The sequence below is a fragment of the Homarus americanus genome, unplaced genomic scaffold (assembly GCF_018991925.1).
Source record: "Homarus americanus isolate GMGI-L3 unplaced genomic scaffold, GMGI_Hamer_2.0 scaffold7626, whole genome shotgun sequence".
Classification (NCBI taxonomy): domain Eukaryota; kingdom Metazoa; phylum Arthropoda; class Malacostraca; order Decapoda; family Nephropidae; genus Homarus; species Homarus americanus.
In genome coordinates, this window is record NW_024718273.1 from 6,621,488 (window position 1) to 6,646,337 (window position 24,850).

The 24,850-nt window shown below is 40.6% G+C and overlaps 1 protein-coding gene across 2 annotated transcripts; it reads left to right on the plus strand.

Annotated features, from left to right (window-relative positions):
• The first annotated feature begins 822 nt into the window (after window positions 1–822).
• Window positions 823–16,385, plus strand: LOC121859406 (myosin heavy chain, muscle-like). Of its 2 annotated transcripts, none has more exons than XM_042356194.1 (22): window positions 823–918; window positions 2,088–2,665; window positions 2,889–2,916; window positions 3,158–3,260; window positions 3,387–3,476; window positions 3,609–3,771; window positions 5,241–5,344; window positions 6,684–6,821; window positions 6,946–7,215; window positions 7,428–7,598; window positions 7,959–8,286; window positions 8,655–8,707; window positions 9,110–9,197; window positions 9,491–9,608; window positions 10,319–10,436; window positions 11,506–11,979; window positions 12,294–13,180; window positions 13,335–13,413; window positions 13,574–13,819; window positions 13,929–14,716; window positions 14,951–15,404; window positions 15,525–16,385. In XM_042356194.1, the coding sequence occupies exons 2-22, from the start codon at window positions 2,158–2,160 to the stop codon at window positions 16,041–16,043; spliced, it is 5,727 nt and encodes a 1,908-aa protein (XP_042212128.1). In that variant the 5' UTR covers window positions 823–918; window positions 2,088–2,157; the 3' UTR covers window positions 16,044–16,385. The 2 variants fall into 2 exon arrangements, with proteins under 2 accessions (XP_042212128.1, XP_042212129.1); XM_042356195.1 differs by lacking the exon at window positions 5,241–5,344 and adding an exon at window positions 5,584–5,687.
• The last annotated feature ends 8,465 nt before the right edge of the window (window positions 16,386–24,850 follow it).

Genomic DNA, 24,850 nt, shown 5'->3' on the forward strand with positions numbered 1-24,850 from the left:
AATACTTTAGGAACATGGCGATAAGATTAACCTAACCTGGCCTAACCGAACCTAATCTAACCTAACCTAACTTGACCTAACCAAACCTAATCTAACCTAACCAAACCTATCCTAACCTAACCAAACCTAACCTAACCTAACCTAACCTAACCTAGCCTAACCTAGCCTCGCCTAGCCTAACCTAACCTAGCCTAACCTAACCTTCCACTCGGCGGTTCTCCCTAGTCTGATACCTTGTGTTAGAACAATAAATACTATAAAGAAGATGTTCTCTTCCTACAGAAAATATTTACTCATGTTCTTTACCGGGAATAAGTTAACTTAGATTAGGTTTAGGTTAGGTTAATGTGGGTGTTATTCATTTATAGCCTCTGTAATATTAATATACGCCATTGTTTATATTTTACAAATCAATTCAAATTTTAGAAGAAATTAAAGATATGTTAAAATTATCTCTTTGGTGAATAATTAAGTCCTTCACATGACACACACTTGATGGGGGTGTACATTCGTTGCCTACATATGAAATAAATGAATAACTGGTAATGCTTAACTCCCTATCAGCATTAACAATTTTAACAGCCTCACAATACCAGGTGTTCTTATTACTAATGTTAAACTTACCTCGAGTGAAGACTTTCATGTAACAAGATGATTGCTAAATGATCCCTCTACAGCAGACTCTTTTTGGTTCTCTGCTGTCTACATATTTCTCTGCCAAAACTGTAACATTTTAGGCCCGGTCCCGTCCTTTACTATTATTACCCGTTGCAAGCATACTTTCTCCCGCCCCTCCCACACCCTCCGCCCCCTCACTGGGCTGGGTATATGAAGGCTAAATCCGGGTGCCATCCCCAGGTGCCCTATACTCCGTGGTCACGACGGTGGTGTGTCTGTGGTGGGGCTGTGAAGCTTGCAGTAAGTCTTCAACTGTCTGTTCCTCTGTGGAATATTGTACCAAGTGTGTCTGTGAAGTGAAAATATTTGAAGAAACCAAAATTCAGTCAATCAATTAGTTCTAATTCGGTGACACTGTGTCTTCACTATAACGGAAATATTAGATATCTTAAAGTAATATATTGTATATGGCGTCTCATACTTGCTAAGTCAGGTATTCCGAGCGGAAGAGCCTTTCCAGGTACTTTTTATATACTGTACATAATTCACGACTATTATTTAAGAAGGAAAACATTCGCGACATATTATGGAGAGTTCTACAGTTTGTGAGCTTTTAATACGAGTGAAGCAACTGTTTGTCAAATATATAATATCAGAAACTACTGTTGGCCTCAGGCGAAAGTTGGCAGCCGGCACGCGAAGTGAAGATAGTGAGCGACAAGATAGTGGGTGGAACAAGAGAAAAAGAGCGTATAATAGTCTTAAATGTGATTAAGTTCTGAGCAATAAGCCATTTGTCAGGAACCACAGTGATAAGATACTTGTCAGTGAGTTATGATGATGTTCCTGTCTTGTTGTCTGCGGCAGTGTTGCAGTTTCACATCCTCCTCGACTGTTTGTAAAATGAATCTGATGTTCCAATTAAATTCTAGTCTTACAAATACTTTGGTGATGTGATCAATATTTGTCTTGATAATTATTATCTTGTGAAAAAAATGTGGTAGCTTTATGGATATTTCGGAAAATATGAAATGTTTTTTGGTTAATAAACAGAGGAAAACATTTCGGGATATAACTACCAGTAACGGCTTTACTGAAGCTCTATCGGGCGAACAGTCGGATAGTTTAACTCGTCGTCGCGTTTCTGGCGTTATGACTTTCTTGGCATCGGAGTACAGAATAAATAATCTGTTTCTCAGTATTCAGACAGCGGAATATTGTAATAATAATAATAATAATAAGCAAAATTTTGTTTTCTTTTTAATTATCAAAATTCATACCGAACATTTAACCCCAACTAAATATCAGCACAAATTAGAGTTATGAGTCTCTTGTAAATCTGTTCGGTTATTGCGTTTGAAGATATAGTTTACCAAATGAGAGTTCTTTCAGAGCACTATGTTCTTGGTTGTGACCGTTTCCCCGATTGTCAGAAAAGTGGCCAATTACATATTTTTTTCTCCTTACAGGAAGGTTCAAGAGCCGTACCATAGTATCTGTGAGTCTTACTTCGACAGCTTTTAAGCATCCACCACCAACATGCCTGGCCACGTTAAGAAGTCCACGGGTCCCGATCCAGATCCCTCCGAGTTCCTTTACATCTCCCTAGAACAGAAGCGTCTTGACCAGACCAAGCCTTATGACTCTAAAAAGTCCTGCTGGGTTCCCGATGAGAAGGAGGGCTTCTCGGAGGGTGAGATCCAGGGCACCAAGGGCGACCTTGTGACTGTTATGGTCAGGGGTGAGACTAAGAACTGGAAGAAGGACCTCGTACAACAGGTCAACCCGCCCAAATTCGAGAAGTGTGAGGACATGTCCAACTTGACCTACCTCAACGATGCCTCCGTCCTGTACAACTTGAAGGCCCGTTATGTTACCAAGCTCATCTACACCTATTCCGGCCTCTTCTGTGTTGTCGTGAACCCCTACAAGCGGTACCCCATCTACACCAACCGTGTGGTCAAGATCTACCAGGGCAAGAGGCGTAATGAAGTGCCTCCTCATTTGTTCGCTATCTCTGACGGTGCCTACATGAACATGCTTCAGAGTAAGTCAGAATGGTCCTCATTTGTAATTCAAGTTCTCTGAATTTCATATAACAATCAAATAAACAAAGGCTAAAAAGAGGTTGGAATTTTGTCAAACTTCTTATTGTGATAAAATATACAATATACTGAATAATCTAGTAAAGTACTTCCATAAATCTGCTTGGGATTGTTATTTTCTGTCGAAATACATTCTTTAATTTACACAATATCTTTCCCTCGCAGCTGGCGAAAACCAGTCCATGTTGATTACGTAAGTTCTGGCTCACTTCTTTGTCTCTCTTGATATATATGTTAAGTTAAATTTTACAGTAATGACCTGTGATAAACTGCAGTTGCAATGGAGTAAACATTTGCAATTGGTGATATACACTTTCCCCAGCCTCGCCCTGACATACATCATATATCTTCCCTGAGGGTGAAATTTCACCCTAGTTTCAGACTAACCTGTTGCTCTTGTTTAGATATTTATATAAGCTTATTTCCTACCACAGCGGTGAGTCTGGTGCTGGTAAGACAGAGAACACCAAGAAGGTACTCTCCTACTTTGCCAATGTCGGCGCCAGCACCAAGAAGGTCGCCGAAGATACTAAGCCTGTAAGAATAATACTGAGTTTACAAACTACTTATGAATACACTGACTAATGTATATTCTTTTTGTCGAATACTTTGCCAGATTGATTTTCTCTGTTCTTACTGACACTTCACCACCTTCTCGTACAGAACCTCGAGGACCAGATCGTCCAGACCAACCCTATTCTGGAGGCCTTCGGTAACGCCAAGACCACCCGTAACGACAACTCCTCCCGCTTCGTAAGTCCCATATTTCTGTGTCATTTCTGTAAATTCATGATTAAGAAACCTGCTGCCATTGATGCCTTTATTTCACAACAGACCTTACTACTAAATATTTAATATTCACTTATAACACTGTGTTTTATACAGGGTAAGTTCATCCGTATCCACTTCGGCCCCAGCGGCAAGCTGTCCGGTGGTGATATTGAGGTCTACCTGCTGGAGAAGGCTCGTGTCATCTCCCAGCAGGCCGCCGAGCGATCCTACCATATCTTCTACGAGATGATGTCCGACCAGCTTGAATGGATTAAGCGTAAGTATCAGTTAACAGTCACACAGTAGAATGATTGCATTATAACCAACGTTTAAAGTCATAGAATCTTCCAGGCCTTCAAACTGATACAGATAAAAGTGAAAATAATGCTCATAATTGAAACCATTTATTTTCATTCCAGTGTTTACATTATTGAACATCACCATTGATTAGTTTTATTGTGAGGATAATTGTCTTCATTGGTCTAGAATAAGCAGGAGAATTGCATCTCTTATATTAATGTAAATGTTTTTAGTATTTATCTAGAAATATTATTCCGAATTGTGTTCCTTCTTTTTTAACCTGGAGAGAAATTACCTTAGATAGTAAGTCCGGATTGTCTTTCTGTGTGTTTCTTTAGAAATTTTTTACCGTATGTTCTGATATATTTTACTCAATTATAAATGAATACCTCTATTGTTTAAAAATTAAACTGTTTTCTCAACTGTAATATTAATTAAATACATGTGGAACATTTTCAGATGAAGTTTAGTTATTTCAGCATATATATATATATATATATATATATATATATATATATATATATATATATATATATATATATATATATATATATATATATATATATCTTGATAAAATCACACGGGAAAAGAGAAACAACGGAGCACCTTAGCTTTCGTCTTTATTCAAGACATCTTCAGAGGCAACTGGATTACATGGACAGAGAGAGGCTTAAATATACAGGGTGACCTTAAAAACATGAGGTCAGGTCATAATGATGTCATCCACTAATCCCCACACCAACACACACGTAGAGGAGCTTAAGAAAAGGGGGGTGACGTGACTAGTCAGGTCAGGTAAAAAATAAGGGACCCACAAAATAACTATCATACAACTATATCAAAGGTTTTCAAAGCATTTTTAACCTTGGTCCACTTATCCACGTTTTCATTGTGGATCTACATGATATATATATATATATATATATATATATATATATATATATATATATATATATATATATATATATATATATATATATATATATATATATATATATATATATATATATATATATATATATATATATATTTATTTATTTATTTATTTATTTATTTTATTTATTTATTTTTTTTTGTTCAGATTTTTAGTTAGTCAAAGATTTTATATTACAATGTGAATGAGATCTTGAGATTTTTTATTTGTTATGCACTTAGGTTAAGAGGACCCCAGAAAAAATATTGAGCTCCACTTTATATTGCAAAGACTAGTGTACCTTAATTCTTATCATACGACGGAAAATATCTGAAACCTGGTTGTTTCTTTCCACTAGGCAGTTGTTGCTTTGGTCAGACTTAAACTTGGGGATTTAGAACCTGCTCTGTCAACTTACTCTCATGTAGCTGTTTAACTCACAATGACTTCTTCAAAGTGAAATGACAGCTAAGATTGTAAGGGAACCTCATATATTCTGAAAGTCAATGTCTGTTGCACCCATCTACTTTCAGCAAATTGTTGTCTTAGTAACGACATCTACGATTACCATTACGTATCTCAGGGCAAGATTACTGTTCCCTCCATTGATGACAAAGAGGACATGCAGTTCTGTGACGTAAGTAATTCGGGTAGAAATGTGATTCGTGAATGGGACAAATATGTCAAGTAATTCGAGAGACTTTTACCCCCACCCCTGGAGTAGGTATTCTAACAACCCAAGACGGACCTCAAAAGATATATACAACTATCTTATCCCTCTCCCCTCTTCACGGTTTTGTGTGCCCTCCTCTCCCTCCCGAGTATACAGTATTAGTCCTTTCTATTTTTTCACCCTTGACTTCCTTACACCTACAGCCTCATGTAGTCTGAGCAACGACATCCACGATTATCACTACGTGTCCCAGGGAAAGGTCACTGTGCCTTCCATTGATGACAAAGAGGACATGCAATTCTGTGACGTAAGTAGTTACACCCAAGGAGCTAAAAGGAGGAACTTGTGAAGCTCATAGCGATACTTCATTTGCCTTACGCTGATTTAGAACATAGAGCAGCTGCAAGAGTCGCAGTCATTACCGGCCATAGTTTCTTCTAGACAACTGATTGCTACATCTCTACTCTATTCTACTCTACTCTGGCCAAAACTGAAAAACAAAATCAGAGGGCCTGCGTGACGTTTAGCTAAAATTGTAGATCTTTAAGGAAATACCTAAAGAATCAGGTGCACTAACACAATATATGTATATTTAATATACATATTATTTCTTACTATTCTTCTTCACAAATTAACTTATCCTAATTACCTCTGCCTACAGCTCATTGTTACCTTAGCAATGACATCCACGATTATCACTACGTGTCCCAAGGCAAGGTCACTGTGCCTTCCATTGATGACAAAGAGGACATGCAGTTCTGTGATGTAAGTGTCTGAGTATAAGTAACATATAAGACATTTATCACACTTTCAGTAACAGCACTATGGAATAAAAACAAAAACAAATATCATTCAACTTACATACCAGCATGAATTAATGTAATGCCTAAAAAATATTTTTCCAACACAGATAAGAGAGATGTTATATCTCAAGCAATAGTCTCTACAATGATTAAGGAAATACATCTGCAGTGAGTAGTCATAACTAGACAACAATTAATAAAAAAAACAAAAACAGTAAGAACAGTAGACCCTTGTTGTTCTTCCGAGTTTCTTGGAGGAATGTCAAAACTTGGTTACGTCTACTGTCATAAACATTATCAGACTATTTTTCTCTTGTTAACATTCAAGACAGCATTACGTCCTCATAAAAATGCCACAATTCATTTTGTAAACTTGATTCACTTAAATGTTTAATCTAGAGTAATTGTTCTTGACTTCTCTATTCAGTAATTTGTTTTAGTCAGAAACCATTTCTCCACAGTGATTCATTCTAATCTTTACTTAACTGATCCTACTCTAGGACGCCTTTGACATCCTTGGTTTCACGAAATTGGAGAAGCAAAATGTCTACAAGCTCACCGCCGCTGTCATGCACTTTGGTGAGATGAAGTTCAAACAGAGGGGTCGCGAGGAGCAGGCTGAAGCCGACGGTACTGAGGTACTTAATGTCCACTGAACTAGTTTAATGTAGGGAATCTCTCAGATATACAAACTGCTACAAAACTTGTACAATTTCTCTTCATCCTGATCCTGATATTTTATGCCATTATTTTCTTGTCCAGGTTGGAGAAACCATCGGCAAACTGATGGGTATGGATGGTGCTGATCTGTATAAAAACATTACCAAGCCCAAGATCAAGGTCGGTGCTGAATTTGTTGCAAAGGGCATGAACGTGGATCAGTGTTTCTACTCCGTTGGTGCCTTGGCTAAGGCTATGTTCGATCGTGTCTTCAAGTTCCTGGTACAGAAGTGTAACGTGACTCTTGAGACTGGCAAAAAACGTTGCTCTTTCATTGGCGTGCTCGATATTGCTGGTTTCGAGATCTTTGATGTAAATATTCCTCGTTTATCGTTTATGTTCATTGTAATTCATTCCTTTGATATATGTGTAAATATATATTGATCGTTACTCATGGTAATGGAATGGAAGTCTAGTCATCACTACAAAGGGTAGGTACTGGATGAGTTCACGTCCTCCATTTATTAACTTTAATTTTCCACGAGCTATTATGATGAAATTATGCTCGTATCTTTTCCATGCAGTTCAACGGCTTTGAACAGATCTGCATCAACTTCTGTAACGAGAAGCTGCAACAGTTCTTCAACCATCACATGTTTGTGCTGGAGCAGGAGGAATACAAGAGGGAAGGTATCAACTGGGTCTTCGTCGACTTCGGTATGGATCTGCAGGCCTGCATCGAGCTCTTTGAGAAGGTAACTGTCCTTCTGACATCTTGCTATATGTCACTAAGCTACTCGAACTTCAAAACTAAAAAATAAGTAAAGCACAGTCTATGTATCAAACCTAGTAGCCATAGTGGAAATTTAGACTGATCTTTCGCACAATGCTTCTTTTATTTAGAAAAGTCAAGTGTGTACACGATTGATAAGTTTTATGTACATCTTAGTTATTGTTTATAATGTAGTCCTTAGAATGTGTCTTTACAGTTCCCCAAAATTCGCAAAAATCTGTTTATTTGATTTTTTTCCTAACGCCTTAGACAGTTTTAAGGCATCCTTTAACTTACTCAACCACCAGTGACTGTGGGGTTAATTTTGTTCATAATTCAACAGAAAATGGGTCTCTTGTCCATCCTAGAGGAAGAGTCTATGTTCCCCAAGGCTACTGACAAGTCCTTCCTTGAGAAACTGAACGCCAATCATCTTGGAAAGACTCCTGTCTTTATCAAGCCCAAGCCAGTGAAGGGCGGTGGCGCTGAATCTCACTTCGCCATTGTCCACTACGCCGGTACTGTGAACTATAATTTGGCTGGCTGGCTCGAAAAGAACAAGGATCCCCTCAACGACACTGTTGTTGACCAGATCAAGAAGTCCAGCAACGAGCTCGCCGTTCATCTGTTCATTGACCATCCTGGCCAGTCAGCTGCCGCTGATCCCAAAGGTGATTTCATAGCAACCAGCTGTTTTTTTTTTCGTTCTCCAGTAGAACCCACAGTATTGGAACTTAGATAATGCCTTATCTAAGCTGTTACTTTACCATTCAAAATTTCCGTTTTGATTATTCATTTTATAACTGTACTCAAATGGTGTTGATGACATAGATATAACAAGGAGTTCAACTGAATTATTTTGTGTTAATTTTTAATATCATAAATCTAATAGTGTAGAGATGTTTCTCGCTTAAACATATTAAATTTTCTAGCGTAGAGAGCTAGTTAGTAAAGTTTCATCGAATGTTTACACAATACATGATACTTATAACGCTTGAACAGTGCTCGAATACAATGTGTGAATTATTGTTATACTCAGGTGGTCGTGGACAGAAATCTGGTTCCTTCAAGACCGTGTCCTCTGCTTACAGGGTACGTAGAAGTTTCCTCTGTATGTTGTGTTATTGAAATTAGGAAGAGAGTAGTAACTAAGGCCTTATCGTTTCTCCTCTGTTACTAAAATTACTCGCTCAATCTGGCCAATTGAAATGTTAGCAGAGGAGCCTGCCCTCGATAAAAAAGATGTGTACTTCCAAGGTGTGATAAAGATACTTTTACTCTCAACAACCTTAAAATAGGGACGTATTAACCCTTGAGCTGTTTAAAAACACCTCGTAATGATTTTTTTAATAGACTGAATTATCAGTGTCAGTGAATTTACTCATTGAAGAATGTGAAGATGATACAAATATTGTGTTGCATAAATATTATCACATATAAGTATTTGCATTTGTTCAGCCCAATTCACCTCATCTATCATGTTCTCTCCCACAGGACCAGTTGAACAACCTGATGAAGACCCTGAACGCCACTCACCCTCACTTCATCCGTTGTATCGTCCCCAACGAGACCAAATCTCCCGGTACGTCGGCGAAGGTTTTGTCCAGTCTTTTACGATAGCTTTACCATGTCCTGCAAGCATATAGAAACAACACAATGAATGAATATCAACTACACAAAAGTTTGTCTTGGTCTATGGCATTTTTCATAATTTTAAAACCAAATTTAATGCATGTATGTAAAGATCTAGTTACACATGCGACTTTGTTCTTAGTTCTGTATTAACAAGTTCCCTTTAATTTTCCTTAACACTGGAATTTTAAATTTGTCTGAGATCGGTTGTGTTAGGGAGTAATAATCTGTCTCTCCTCGCAGGTGTTATTGACGCCGGTCTTGTTATGCACCAGCTGACTTGCAACGGTGTACTTGAGGGTATCCGTATCTGTCGTAAGGGCTTCCCCAACAGGATCCCATACAAGGACTTTAGGCACCGGTGAGTTAACTTTCCTACAAGACTGGTATTGTAACTACTGAACAAATGTATAACTTGCTATTTAAGAGGTAGTAATGACACGAAACGCTCTAGTCTCTGCTGACAATTGATTTTATCCCCACCACTCTTGTCATCTTGCCTGTCCCATGTCCCAACCCTCCGCTCCCCCTACAACTGCCCCTCCCCCATTATATTCCAACCCCGAGAAGGTTCAATCCCGCTTCGATTATCCCTCCCCTCCCACTCCCCCTCCCCCCTTCGCCCTCCCTCCCCTTTTCCATTCCCTCAAAACAGCGGCTTCTTCCTTACCGCCGACTTCTCACTATTTTATGTCTTACTTATCTCAATACTTTTTCATGAAGTCGAAAAAATTATACATTGGTTCTTTTCATATTCCTTTTATAAACATCATATCTTGAGGCCTTTTCCTCATTACCTTTCCATCTGGTTCAAAGGCTTAGCTGTAAGTGTTCGCCAAGATAGTTTGTATTTATTTCCAACCTAAGTACATATACAGCACTAAAACTGTATACACAGTACTAAAACTGTCCAAGAAATAGGTAGTCTACCTTAACTTTTGTACTTTTTTTTAGCAGCCAGTATCATTAGCTCAGGGGAAGGCACTGCCCTCCAGATGGCACCAGACCCTTGAGTCACTTCCCTATGTATGCTCCTGCACGTGTCTCATGGACGCCCCCTTCCTCCCGTAGCTACATGATCCTCGCCCCCAAGGAGCTGAATGAGATCGAAGATGATAAGACGGCCGCTAAGGCTTGCTTCGATAAGGCCGGTCTGAATGAGGAGCTGTACCGCACTGGCAACACCAAGGTCTTTAAGACATTCAAAGTCACCCCCAACCTCCCGATCTGACTGATAACCATCTTTCCCTTTGCACCCTCAGATATTTTTGCTGCATCGTGTACATGAGGATATGTTGACCCTTATTGCATTTCTTCTTAACCATATATATGTTTCTGTATATCCCTTGCCCGCCGAATTACCTGTCATTGCCCTCAACAGCCCTTGATGTCAGTGGCTTCGGGGTAGAAACTGCTCCATATTGTGATTGCCCTACATTTTCCCGTACTTATGTCTGCCCATCACCCAAGTTTTCTTACCTCCACTTTTCTCCCATTCCCGATATAACACTTCCCAAGGCTAACAAGTGGAAACTTTCACTATAAGAAAGAGTTATGTTGATAGTTTTATGTGAGAACCAAAGATGTATTATCAGAACTTTGGTAAAGGTTTACCCCTGACTAATGTTTAATAGATCATTTGAATGCCAACTATTACCCAATCCCGTATGTGGCTTTACCCTTTCTTGATTATTCCCCCGCCAAGGGAAAGTTTTATCGTTTCCAGTAGTATTTGTTTTCTAATATTTATTGCATGAAATGATTTATTATAATGTATTTTTCCAATCACAGGTGTCAAAACACATTGGCGGAGGTGAATAACGGTACACAACTGTATACTTATAACGACACTCAAATTTTTAAGATGCTTTACCATTCCCCAATCCCTCCTCCTCATCCTATGATATTAAACTCAATTACGAAACAATACTTTCTCATACAAACCAACGAAGTTAGGATCTGTTGCAAATACATGGAAAATAACTAGAGTTATTCCTATATCCTTTTACGATATCTAAACGTAGTATGAATTTGTTGCTTTGCAAATCAATGGTTGCAGCAAGGTTTACCTGAAGGTGGGTATACAGACACCACTTAAAACCAACAAGTATAATCAATTTCTCCTCCAATACGCTGTTCTCCCTTTGCGTCCCATAAGGTATTTGTTATATGCCTAGAGTGTGTTAATAGTTTGGTCTCGGACAGTTTGGGTCGTAGAACCGGTTGCAATAACTTATCGCACACATTATCACGTACAGGTGTTCTTCCGCGCTGGTGTCCTGGGTACACTGGAGGAGATCCGTGATGACAAGCTCGCCAAGCTGATCACTGGACTGCAATCCTGGGTCCGAGGTTTCACTAGCCGTAAGGGTTACAAGAAGCTCCAAGAGCAGCGCGTTGCCCTTATCGTTGTCCAGCGTAACTTGAGGAAGTTCATGAAGATGCGCACCTGGGCTTGGTTCAACCTGTGGCAAAAGGTCAAACCTCTCCTCAACGTCACCCGCATTGAAGACGAAATGAAGGCTTTGGAAGAGAAGGCGGCTAAAGCTCTGGAAGAACTGGAGAAAGAGACCAAGCTACGTAAGGCACTTGAAGCTGCCAACATGTCCCTTCAAGAGGAGAAGAACAACCTTATTGCCACTCTCGATTCGACCAAGGGCAATGTATCCGATTTCCTTGACAAGCAGGCCAAACTTCAGAGCCAAAAGAACGACCTGGAGGCTCAGCTTAACGTAAGTATACCATTATTTTGTTCTATAATAAAAATATCTTATACTAAAATATTTTTTAAAGATAAGTGTTGAGCATTATATGTTCGGGTTAGATCTTACTAACCCTGAAGTTTGGGGATCTCACAATATGTTGTTTTGGAGATATTTCTTTACCTTCGTCATAAAAAAATTATATATTTTATCAAGTCTTGCTGTACTAATAGTACCTAGTATCTTTTTACAAAATTGTACCTATTATTAAGAGATTCAGACCTTAAGAATATGTATTCCACTGTAATGGGGATCCTCATATGGTTGTATTCTTTCATCTTCAGGAAGTTCAGGCCCGCCTCCAGCAGGAAGAGGATGCTCGTAATATGCTCTTCCAAGGAAAGAAGAAAGGTGAGCAGGAAATGAGCAGCATGAAAAAGGATCTTGAGGATATGGAACTCGTGGTTCAGAGGCAAGAACAAGAGAGAGCCACCAAGGATCATCAAATCCACAGCCTCAACGAGGAAATTGGCCACCAAGAAGAACTAATTAACAAGGTCAACAAAGAAAAGAAGCACCTTCAAGAATGTAATCAAAAGACCGCTGAAGACCTCCAGGGCGTCGAGGATAAATGCAACCATCTTAATAAGGTCAAAGCTAAGCTCGAACAGACACTTGATGAGCTTGAGGACTCTCTTGAACGCGAAAAGAAACTCCGAGGAGAGATCGAGAAGTCAAAGAGGAAGGTTGAAGGTGACCTCAAGCTGACACAAGAGGCCGTTGCAGACCTAGAGCGCAACCAAAAGGAAGTTGAGAGCACCGTTCAGCGCAAGGATAAGGAAATTACCAGCCTTGCTGGCAAGCTCGAAGAAGAACAGATCCTTGTTTCTAGAACCCAGAAGCAGGTCAAGGAACTGCAGGCACGCATTGAAGAACTTGAACAGGAGGTTGAACATGAACGTCAATCTCGTTCCAAGGCTGAAAAGGGCAAAGCAAACTTGACCCGTGAACTGGGAGATCTCAGTGACCGATTAGAAGAAGCTGGTGGTGCTACCGCCGCTCAGATCGAGTTGAACAAGAAGCGTGAATCAGAACTGGCCAAACTTCGTCGTGACTTGGAGGAGACCAATATCCAGCAGGAGGCCGCCCTAGCTAACCTTCGCAAGAAGCATAATGATGCTATCAACGAGATGTCAGATCAGATTGACCATCTCAACAAGATGAAAGCAAGGTAAATATTTATTAATTAAGTTCTTGCAGGTTTATTTACCGATAGCATACCTGTTTACAGTATATATATTTCCAGGTATATTATGTTTACTTTCCTGTACCACCAAATCAATGTATTCTTAGGTTTTAAGACTAACAACAACTTCTCATTTTAGGTCCGAGAAGGACAAGGACGCCATGAAGCGTGAGGCCGATGATGCTAAGGCTGCCATGGACGGACTTTCTCGCGACAAGGTAAACTTGATTTTCTTCACTTTTATCAGTGTCCTTGTCGTCTGGTTTACCCAGTTATTAAAGAATGCCGTTTAAAAGCATTTGTTACCCGATAGAACTATTAAGAAGCTGATCAATTGCATAAATATATGCTGTACTTATTTTTTCTTTCTTTCGTAAGGCTGGTGCTGAGAAGATGAACAAACAACTCCAGCACCAAATCAATGATGTCCACTCCAAGCTTGATGAAGCTAACCGTACTCTCAACGATTTCGACGCTACTAAGAAGAAGCTTGCCACAGAAAACACAGACCTTGTGCGTCAATTGGAGGAGGCTGAGAGCCAACTTGGTCAGCTGTCCAAGATTAAGCTGTCACTTTCTAACCAACTTGAAGACCAGAGGAAACTCGCCGATGACGAAAGCAGGGTAATTTTCAAGCTTTTCAAAAACTGAACATATGTATAATAAAATTCATAAGTAAAAAAGATCATATAATACCTATTTCACAATTTGTTCAATTCTTCTTTCTTCACAGGAGCGTGCTACCCTTCTTGGTAAGTACCGCAACCTCGAACACGACATCGATGGTCTTCGTGAACAGTTAGAAGAAGAAAGCGAGGGTAAGGCTGATGTTCTGCGCCAGCTGTCCAAGGCCAGTGCTGAGGCTCAAATGTGGCGCTCAAAGTACGAAACTGAAGGCATCGCCCGTTGCGAGGAACTTGAGGGTGCCCGCCTGAAGCTTGCTGCTCGTCTTGAGGAGGCCGAAGATCAGATCGAGCAACTCAATATCAAGAACATGAATCTGGAGAAGACCAAACAACGCATTGCCACTGAACTTGAGGATATGCAGATCGAGGTTGAACGTGCCCAGGCCTTGGCTAATGCCGCTGAGAAGAAACAAAAGAACTTCGACAGAATCATCTCAGAATGGAAGATGAAGGTTGATGACCTGGCTGCCGAACTGGATGCTTCTCAGAAGGAATGCCGTAACTACTCCACTGAACACTTCCGCATCAAGGCAGCCTATGAGGAGAACCTTGAAACACTAGATGCTGTCCGCCGCGAGAATAAGAATCTAGGTGACGAGATCAAGGACTTAATGGACCAGATTGGCGAAGGTGGCCGAACACTTCATGAAATCCAGAAGACTGCTAAGCGTCTTGAGATCGAAAAGGAAGAGCTTCAGGCTGCTCTTGAGGAGGCTGAGGCCGCCCTTGAACAAGAGGAGAACAAGGTGCTTCGTGCCCAGCTTGAACTTAGCCAAGTGAGGCAGGAGATCGACAGACGTATCCAGGAGAAGGAAGAAGAGTTTGAAAATACTCGGTAAGTTGTCAAGGGATACGCTTTTAATAGGATAATGGAATGTTGAGTAACACCTCTTGGCTCTCATAGATACATAAAAATAATATGTGTGTTCAGTAAATATTTCACTTAAAGAAACTGCAGTTTAATTTTAGTGGACTTATTAGACTCACTTTATAATCTCCGTTTTTCTTATATACACAAATTTCAGATTCCTCCTTTATCCATTTTTAATGACTCCTTACTTCTCGACAGCAAGTGCCACCAGCGTGCCATTGACTCCATGCAGGCTTCCCTTGAGGCTGAAGCTAAGGCTAAGGCCGAAGCTCTGCGCCTGAAGAAGAAGCTGGAGTCTGACATCAACGAGCTCGAGATTGCTCTTGATCATTCCAACAAGGCCAACGCAGACCTGCAGAAGCACGTCAAGAAACTCCAAGGTGAAATTAAGGATCTACAGATTCGCGTGGAGGAAGAACAGCGTCTTGCCTCAGAATACAGGGAACAGTACGGCATTTCCGAACGCCGAGCCAACGCACTCAATGGAGAATTGGAAGAATCCCGCACCCTCCTCGAACAGTCTGACCGTGGTCGTAGACAGGCCGAAGCTGATCTTGCCGAAGCTTCCGAAAATATTGCTGGTCTCACTGCTCAGAACGCTTCCCTTAACGCAGCTAAGAGGAAGCTTGAGGGAGAGATGCAGACTCTGCATGTAAGATTTATTTTTATTATAAAGTAGTCGTACCGATACGGTTTGTGATATGCCAAATTATGTTTATTGTATTTTACAGCAAACTCTATAAATAACACTCCTTTATTCTATTAATTACAGGCTGACCTCGACGAGATGCTGAACGAAGCCAAGAACTCAGAGGAGAAGGCTAAGAAGGCCATGGTTGACGCCGCCCGCCTGGCTGATGAACTCCGCGCTGAGCAGGAACACGCCCAGACCCAGGAGAAGATGCGCAAGGGTCTGGAAGTATCCCTCAAGGAAATCCAGATTCGTCTCGAAGAAGTCGAAACCAATGCTCTGAAGAACACCAAGAAGGCTGTGGCTAAACTGGAAGGCCGCGTGCGCGACCTGGAGAGCCAGCTGGATGATGAATCCCGTCGCCACTCTGACGCCCAGAAGAACCTGAGGAAGTGCGAGAGGCGCATCAAGGAGCTCACCTTCCAGTCCGATGAGGACAAGAAGAACCACGAGAGGATGCAGGATCTTGTTGATGCCCTTCAACAAAAGGTCAAGACCTACAAGCGCCAGATCGAGGAGGCCGAGGAGATCGCCGCCCTGAACTTGGCCAAGTTCCGCAAGTCCCAGCAGGAGCTGGAGGAAGCCGAAGGGCGCGCGTAATTCTGGACAGAAGTCTATGTTAGAAGAGTTGAAGAGATCATTCAAGAACAGTACAAAGCTTGATTAGTTCAATCCTTGCACTGGTTAACAGCTCTTGGACGGTACTGATGCTTACACTATGCAATATAAAAATTTTATTGGTCCTATTCAATATTTCTTAGGGGTATACAATACACAATACACTAATGTTGGTAATAAATGTGAAACCAGTGCAAATGTATATCCACTCAATTGCTATCCATAAACTTGCAAAAAAAATTAAATAAATATTCCGAAAATTTCCTATTTACATTTGTATTGACTATATTATGTATAGGAATCTTAATAAATATCTAACTGTAACATGTTTTTCATATATATTTAACTACTTATGGACTGATATATATATATATATATATATATATATATATATATATATATATATATATATATATATATATATATATACATTGATTGATTGATACAAACTAATCTCACAGGAAAAGGAAAACACTGCAGCACCTTACTGAAAACTTTAGTCTTTATTCAAGACATCTTGAGAGGCAACTGAATTTACATAATGAAAATAATAAAAAGCAAGTGGCAAGGGTTGAAGAAGGATCAGTGAAAGGGTAAAGAACATAAGAACATAAGAATGGAGGAAACTGCAGCTGTCCTATTGGCCCATACTAGGTAACCTCGTTTACACTCAACCCTCATCATTCATATATCCGTTCAACCTCTATTTGAAGCGCCAGTAATTCATCTGCTGTGACAGGGGATAAGAACAGCTTATTTTGCTGTCTGTATTGCAGATAAGCTCTAAATTCCTCATGGTGATCAGGGATGCTCTCTGCAAGATTTTTGCCAACAGGAATAAAATATTCATTGAAGTGGTTGGAAATGAGGGAGGATTCCGTTACAACTGAATCATTTATCATAAAAGCTGAGTGAGAGGCCGAAGGCTGAGTGTTCCTGTTCTGAATAGAATTTTTGACATTCCAGGTTTTCTTACCGTATCCTGATGCTGACTGGAGCTTATTTGTATAATAGCTACGTCTGGCATTTCTAAATGCTTAAGTTACTCTATTTCTGATACTTCGGTAAGCATCACCGAAAGTTAAGGGTCTTTTTGCAAATTTCCTTTGGAGTTTGTGTTTTTCTTATATCATTATCTCAATTTCGCTTGTGATATAGGGTTTGGAAATGGATACAGTTTTCACTGACTTAGTCTTGAGGGGGAAGCATTTACAAAGCAAGAATCAAGATGCAAGAGAAGTTGCAGCTGTTCACGTTAGGGTTGTCGGAGGCATAGACAAGATCCCAGTTAGCATTCATTAGGTTGTTTTAAAAATGGAGCATGCTGTCGGTGCAGTAGTCTCTGTATTGTATTGAGACTCTACTAGACCTTTCAGGTCTTGTGGCTGTTTTATACATGGCAAAAACTGGGAAGTAATCTGAGATATTGTTATAAATAATTCCACTTGTAAGATTGTTAGGAGTGTTGTTAGTCTAGATATGATCTATCACAGTGGCAGAGGCGGCAGTTATTCTAGTAAGTTTGGTTATAGTGTTGAAGAAGAGTTTAGAATGACAGGTAGCAAGAAGGTCTAATACTGAGGTGTCGGTTTCTGATTTTAATAGATCAAGATTGAAATCTCCTGTAATGTAGCAACGTTTCCTCTCTGAACTTATGATAGTGATAAGCTCCGAAAATTTATCAAGAAAATTCCTTACATTAGTGTGGGGTTTTCTGTAGATTACTCCAACTAGGATATTTCGTGTGCCATTACGTAACTCAATGAAAACACTCTCCATGTACTCCTCCTGAACCTTTAAATCGTCTGTTACAGAAGTGTTATACTTGATATCAACATATAGGGCGACACCACCACTGTGTCGTAACGTGTTTACGCAGTGTCTATTATAATTAGGAATGTTATACAAATGGTCAATATCGTTAGTGAGTTTGGTGTCACAGAACCCAAGTACATAAAACTTGTGGGCAATAGAAGATAAACACTGATCTAAAACGGTATCTGGATGAAGGGGAATACTACTGATGTTATGGCTAATCAAGGAGAAGGAATGAGGTAGTAGAAGACTAGAACTATACTCGGGAGAGTCAGGAAAGTAACAGTTATAGTTGGGGTTGGTGTAACCCAGTAGGGTGTGTCATAGGAGGGAAGATCAGCTAAAACTAATGGCCCATCACTTCTTTGGTAGATTTTAGTGTATATAAACAGTAAATAATTTCAGTTTCAATATTTTGCAACCTTTTGCTAGGTAAATTTTAGCGTGAAATTTATCGAAAATCTAACGTACAGCTGCATTAGTGCATTACAATTAAATAGTGAACATTGCTTTCTGACTTCATTCTTTAACAACCCAACTAACAATATTTTTTTCTGTTTCAGATTCTGATGCATTTATAAGTTGATAATATTTGCGATGGCTGCTTGTGTCAGGACGAGGAACCAAAATCCAGCCATCTCAGTCACTATCTTGGGTCTGGGAGAGAGCTCCTGAAGTCGGAGTTGCCTACATTGAGAGATGCTTTGAGATACGGTGTTTTAATCAGGCAAATCAGTGAAAAGAACCAAAGAACTTACACAAACAAAGACATTGCCAGTGATATGACCAAAGCTGTCTTGGCACAGTACACTCTGGCTAACGCTCAGTTCAAGCCTCCAGTCATAACAAGTCAGAAGAAGATTAGTGAGAGACTGCTAGCCAGTTGGGAAAAGGCAAGAGATATCTCTCTTGGGAGAGGAAAACTTGCAGTTAAGGACAGCTTTGCCAAGCAACTGGACCAGTTATTTGACATAATTACTTGCAAGTGCCCAATTGTTCTCTGTCCTGAGTTTGGATGCGATCGTGACTGTAAATCTGAGGGCCCACATCTCCAGTTTTGCAAGCGTAACTGAAGATTCCTGTGATCGGAACTGGCATTTGTCAAAGCACAGAGAGAGAAGACTGGCAGTATAGGGGCTCTCATGATTTCTAGCCAAGATATTCCGGAGTCCAAGAGACAGGAGGCTGCCACAGAGAGACAGAAGAGGAGAAGAGTTGCCGAGGAAAAGAGACTTGAGAAGGCCCAGGGTGAGGTAAAAAAGGCCGATGATTGGAGTCAAGCTGATTCAGAGTTGTTACGAGTTGGGGATTTAGAATATAGTTAACAGTCTATCCAGATCCCAACAGGTAACAATAATAAAAAAACAAAGACAATCGGACTATAAAAGGGTAGACAAAGGATGCGAGTTTTCGTTGTGTATAATAGAGTACCATAAATCCTTAACAAAATATTCAGCTTATAAATTACCCTTAACCAACTTAACCTAAACATTAACAGTATATACATATTAATACAACATAAACCATTTTGAAGCAAGTGGACGTGGGGGAGGTAATACAAAATACAAGTACTTAAGTGAGGAGCTGAGATGGCTGACGAATAAGGCTGAGTATTGTAGAAGACGGTAGGTAGTCACTGCACGTAGATTTAGAGGATAGATGATCCTGTGGTCACTTCCCAGAGCCAAGTGCTCTCTCCTCGAATTGGAGCGGACAAAGAAGACTTTGAGGAGGTGACGCAACAACCAGGATATGGAGAAGAGAAACCCCGGAGTGGTAACTAAGACGAGTCATACTCGTGTCTCGTCCCTAGATGGCGTTGCTCGTGGTGCTGGGTAGGTAGATCAGGACAATAGATGGCGTGGTTCGTAGTACTGGGTGGAGGGGTTCGTAACAGAGTTTAATGACTTCCCCATGGCTGATCCGAGTGCTGACCAGGAGAATGGTGACTTTGTCCCTAACCCAGAAAATAATGATCCCAAACCTTCCAGGCATAAGATTCGAAATAGGAAAGATATCCCGAGCATAGCTCTGGCCAGCATGCGACACCACACTGGTCTCAGAGAAACTGCAGAGATAGCAACAGCTGCCTGGGTTGACGGTGGTTTGATAACACCACCTGATGATGTTCACCTGGTGATAGATCATAACAAAGTAAGGAGAGCTCAGGAGAAACTTGTCAGTAACCTAGAAGAGGAGTTTGATAAGGGGATAAGAGAAAATGGAATCAATTGTTTGTTCTTTGATGGGAGAAGGCATGACACTAAAGTGTTCATGAAAGTTGGAGATTCTGACAAGTTGTTCCCTGCCATGGTGAAGGAGGAACACTACTCCTGCTGCAGTGAACCAGGAGGGAAGTATTTGTGGGATTTCACTCCAGAGAAAGATGACATCAGGAAACCAGCTGAGATAGTGGCAGATAACATTGTGAACTGGCTTAGAGAGAGGAACGTAGACCAGACCCTGCAGGCCATTGGAGGGGACAGCACCAACACGAACACAGGGTGGCAAGGGGGGTCATACAGTGGATAGAGCGGAAGATTGGGAGGAAGCTGGTCTGGATTGTTTGTGACCTCCACACCAACGAGTTGCCACTCAGACATCTGATCCAGGAGCTGGATGGCAAGACTCTTTCAAACAACAGATGGTCTGGTCCTCTTGGCAAGATGCTGGACTCTGCCACTGAGTTAGAAATAAATCCGAGCTTTGAAAAATCACAGTTGGCCCTCCACTCTGCTGAAATGGCATTATGCTCGTCATTGACTCCACCTGAGTACCGACTCAGTACCATGGTTACATGATTTGCAGTGCCATCAAAACTGGGGTCATGCCTGATAGACTTGCTTACCTGCAGATAGGTCCAGTCTCACATTCTAGGTGGCTCACAACGGCTCTCAGGTTCTGCAGAATTTGGGTCGCTCATCATAAACTGAAAGGGAACCAGCTTCACAACCTGGGACTTATTGTCCAATTCATCGTGAGTGTCTACTTGCCAAATTGGTTCAACACCAAGGTCAAGTCATCGTTCTCCGAAGGTCCGAGGCATGTTCTCTTCCAGCTTGAGCACCTGAGGAGTCAGCCAAGGAAGGTTGTTCAGATTGTGGAGCAGACTGTGAGGAGATCTTCCTGGTATGCTCATCCCGAGGCAGTTCTGCAGACAATGATCTGCAGTAAGGATGAGGAGGAAAGAAGAGTGGCAGTCAAAAAGATCTTGGATATGAGACTTATGAGAGGATCTGGGCATGACGAATCAGTTGGTGACAATTCCTTCAGGGTCAGGAAGACTCCTGAAGTCAATCTAGGTGCCAAGACCCTCACTGATCTCATAGATCTGGATAACATCCAAGCTGGCAGTGAGCCCCCTCTTACCTGCAGCCTCACCAATGTTCAAGTCAGAGCTTTCCTGGACAACCCCATGCATGTCCCTGCCTGGCCCTCACACACCCAGAGTATAGAGCGTTGTGTACAGCAAGTGAGCGAGGCCAGCAGTCACGCAACAGCAGGAGAGGAGGAAGGCTACATCCGAGAGTTTCCGGTGGTCAGCAGGGAGGTGATGAGTAGAAATAAAAGAAGAAAGACATGTTCTCTATGGTGCAGCACCGGTCGTAGTAGTAAAACCGGTTTTTGTATTTGATGATTTTGTTTTCTAAAGGAATATTAAATTTAATAAATGTGTCAAGATCATTCGTTTCACTATTCTGGATCATTTTCATCCTAATAAATTAACCTGATACATTTATTTTACTTTAAATAAGCTATTTAGTGGTGTTGGTAAAAGGGTGGGAATACTGAATTTTCATAAGATTTCAAGTTAAAATTTACCTAGCAAAAAATAAAACCTTTTCAAATCTGAAGATATCACACGATTCTGCACATAGAACTACATCATTAATACCATGGGCCGATTTTTCAAACTCAAAAAAAAAAATTCGCCACCGTATGACACACCCTACTAACCCAGTGAGTTTAGTACTAGTACTACATGGTCACGACTACACTACAGTACAAACCTTTACAACAGCACCAGTACAGTAGCACATGGTCACTACAACACTAGTACTAAATGTTCACTAAAACACTACAGTAAAAACCTTTACTACAGCACCAGTACAGTATACATGTTCACTACAACACTAGTACTGCATGCTCACTACAACACTTGTACTACATGGTCACTACAACACTAGTACTACATGTTCAGTACAACACTAATACTACATGGTCTTTACAGCACAAGAACCACATCCTCACTACATCACTAGAACTATATGCTCACTACAACACTCGTACTATATATTCACTACAACTCTAGAATTACATGTTCACTACAACACTAGAACTACATGCTCACCACAACACGAGTACTACATGTTCACTACAACACTAGTACTAAGGTGGTCACTACAACACTAGTACTACATGTTCACTACAACACTAGTACTAAGGTGGTCACTACAACACTAGTACTACATGGTCACCACAAAGCGAGAGTACAAACCATTTCTACAGCACCAGTACAGTACTACATGTTCACTACAACACTAGTACTACATGGTCACTACTACACTACAGTACAAACCTTTACTACAGCAATAGTACAATATACATGTTTACTACAACACTAGTACTACATGGTCACCACAACACTAGTACTACATGATCACTGCAACACTACAGTAAAAACCTTTACTACAGCACCAGTACAGTATACAGTACATGTTCACTACAACACTAGTACTACAGGGTCACCACAACACTAGTACTACATGTTCTCAACAACACTACAGTACAAACCTTTACTACAGCACCAGTACAGTACTACATGGACACTACAACACTACAGTGCAAACCTTTACTACAGCACCAGTACAGTACTACATGATCACTACAACACTATAGTATAAACCTTTACTACAGCACCAATACAGTACAACATGTTCACTATTACACCAATACTATTTCTTCCTTCTATAATGAGTTACACCATTTGACGTCAACATTCCAACCTGTTTAAGTTTTAGTTGCCGGATCTCAGAGTTAAAGGTGTGTGCAAGTCAACACGCTAATAACGTAACACTTGTTCCCCAAGTGAAAATATGTGTTCTCCAAACTCAAAAATGTGTTATCCCATAATTCTCTCTAATGAGGAGCTTTATGAAATAGCCCAACAAAGTACAATTGGAAAGGAACTCGGGAGGGGAGAAAATGGGATTGTAGAACTAATTGAAGTAGACGATCGACTTGTTTGTTTGAAAAGGTCCAAGGATGGAGTTACATCTTTGTTTCACGAGCAAAACATCCTTATTGGGTTAAACGGTGCTGGCGGCGCCCCGCTGGTTCTCTATCAATGTAAGGATTACTCGGCATACGTAATGACGTTTACACGGGGTGTAGACATGGTAGAGTTTGTCCAACATTGTACACCAGACGAGTTTGTCAGATGTCTTATCGCTCTCTTAAAAAGTCTGGATGAAATTCACCGATCTGGTTATATTCATGGCGATATAAAGCCCGACAACATGTTTGTGGAGGAAAATGAAAATGGGGACATCGAGGTCCATGTGATTGATTTTGGGCTCTCCCTAAAAATTGGGACTCCTCAATTCAAGCATGCAGCCCTTAATCAGTTCTATGCACCAGAGCTCTACCACTCTGGCGGCACAGCTGAAGCGTACACAGATGTTTTCGCAGTTGGCAAGACAATAGAATGGTTTACCGTTAGACGACGGGACTTGCCCTTTGTGGTGAACAAAATTGCCTTTAGTATGTGTAACCCCAAGGCCCACAGTCGTCCTTCACTCGTAGAGGTTTTGGAGAGGTTGACCCTCTATGAAATTTCTTCCATCGAACAGAACGTGAAGGACGACTACAAAGTAAAGAACATGGGTGAGGGCGACTCAACGGGCTCTACCACCACTGTGCCAAGCCGGCGCTGGGGTGTAGTCCGTTGTTGTCTTTACACCCTAATCATACTATTTGTAATTTGTATCACCATGGGCCTCCTTCTCAAATACAAGGATGAAAGTGACTGCATGATGTTCCAAGAAAGGATAAAAGAACACTACGCCAGTTCATTTATGTTGAGACGACTCATAAATGACCGCTTAGAGCGTCTCGGTGTAGGGTTTAAGTTAACCTTGCAAGACCCCCCGACACTTATGTGCCACGCCCCACTACACGGGGCTGTGTCGTGGTTTAGGGGCTGATTAAGGGGACTTTATGTATTGTAAATAAATAATCCAAAGACAACATTACTTTTAATTTCCCATTAATATTGTTACCCTGTATGCCAATAACATTTGTATAATTAAATTCTTCCACATTAAAATTGACGATAACTTAAATTACATTAATTTTTGCAGAACATTGTTTTCACAACAAGAAATATATACTTACCGTGAAATGCTAGAACGGCACATAAACTAACACAATATATGATCGCTGCGCTCGTAAAGACTGGTTTCCCGGTGAAGTAATCTGACCGGCCGGAAATACACGGTTAAGTTGTCATGTCTAATTTGTTATGTGATAAATTCTTAAAAGTTGGTTGGCTTGAAATTTTTAAGATTTGGCGATATGAAAATGTGTGAGTAATAGGTTTGTTTTGTTGGCACAAAATGTTGCTTATTATCCGTCGGTGCGGATAATATATTTAGAGGGGGGGTCATGACAGGGCAATTATGACAAAATATTGATATTATCCCCCTGTTATGGGACATACTTTTCTAGGTGTTGTGCCAATGTTCATTTTCGTGTCACTCTGGCTAGTGCTACATGTTTCACTACAACACCTAATGCTACACAGGTCTTTAGCACAAAAGAACTTCATCCTCTTTTTCACAAAACTAGAAGGGACTATATGCTCCTGCTTACTTGTTTTGCCATGTTACTACAACTCTAGAATTACATATTTGCTACAACACTAGTAATACATGGTCACTAACACTAGTACTGTAGCTGGTCACTACAACACT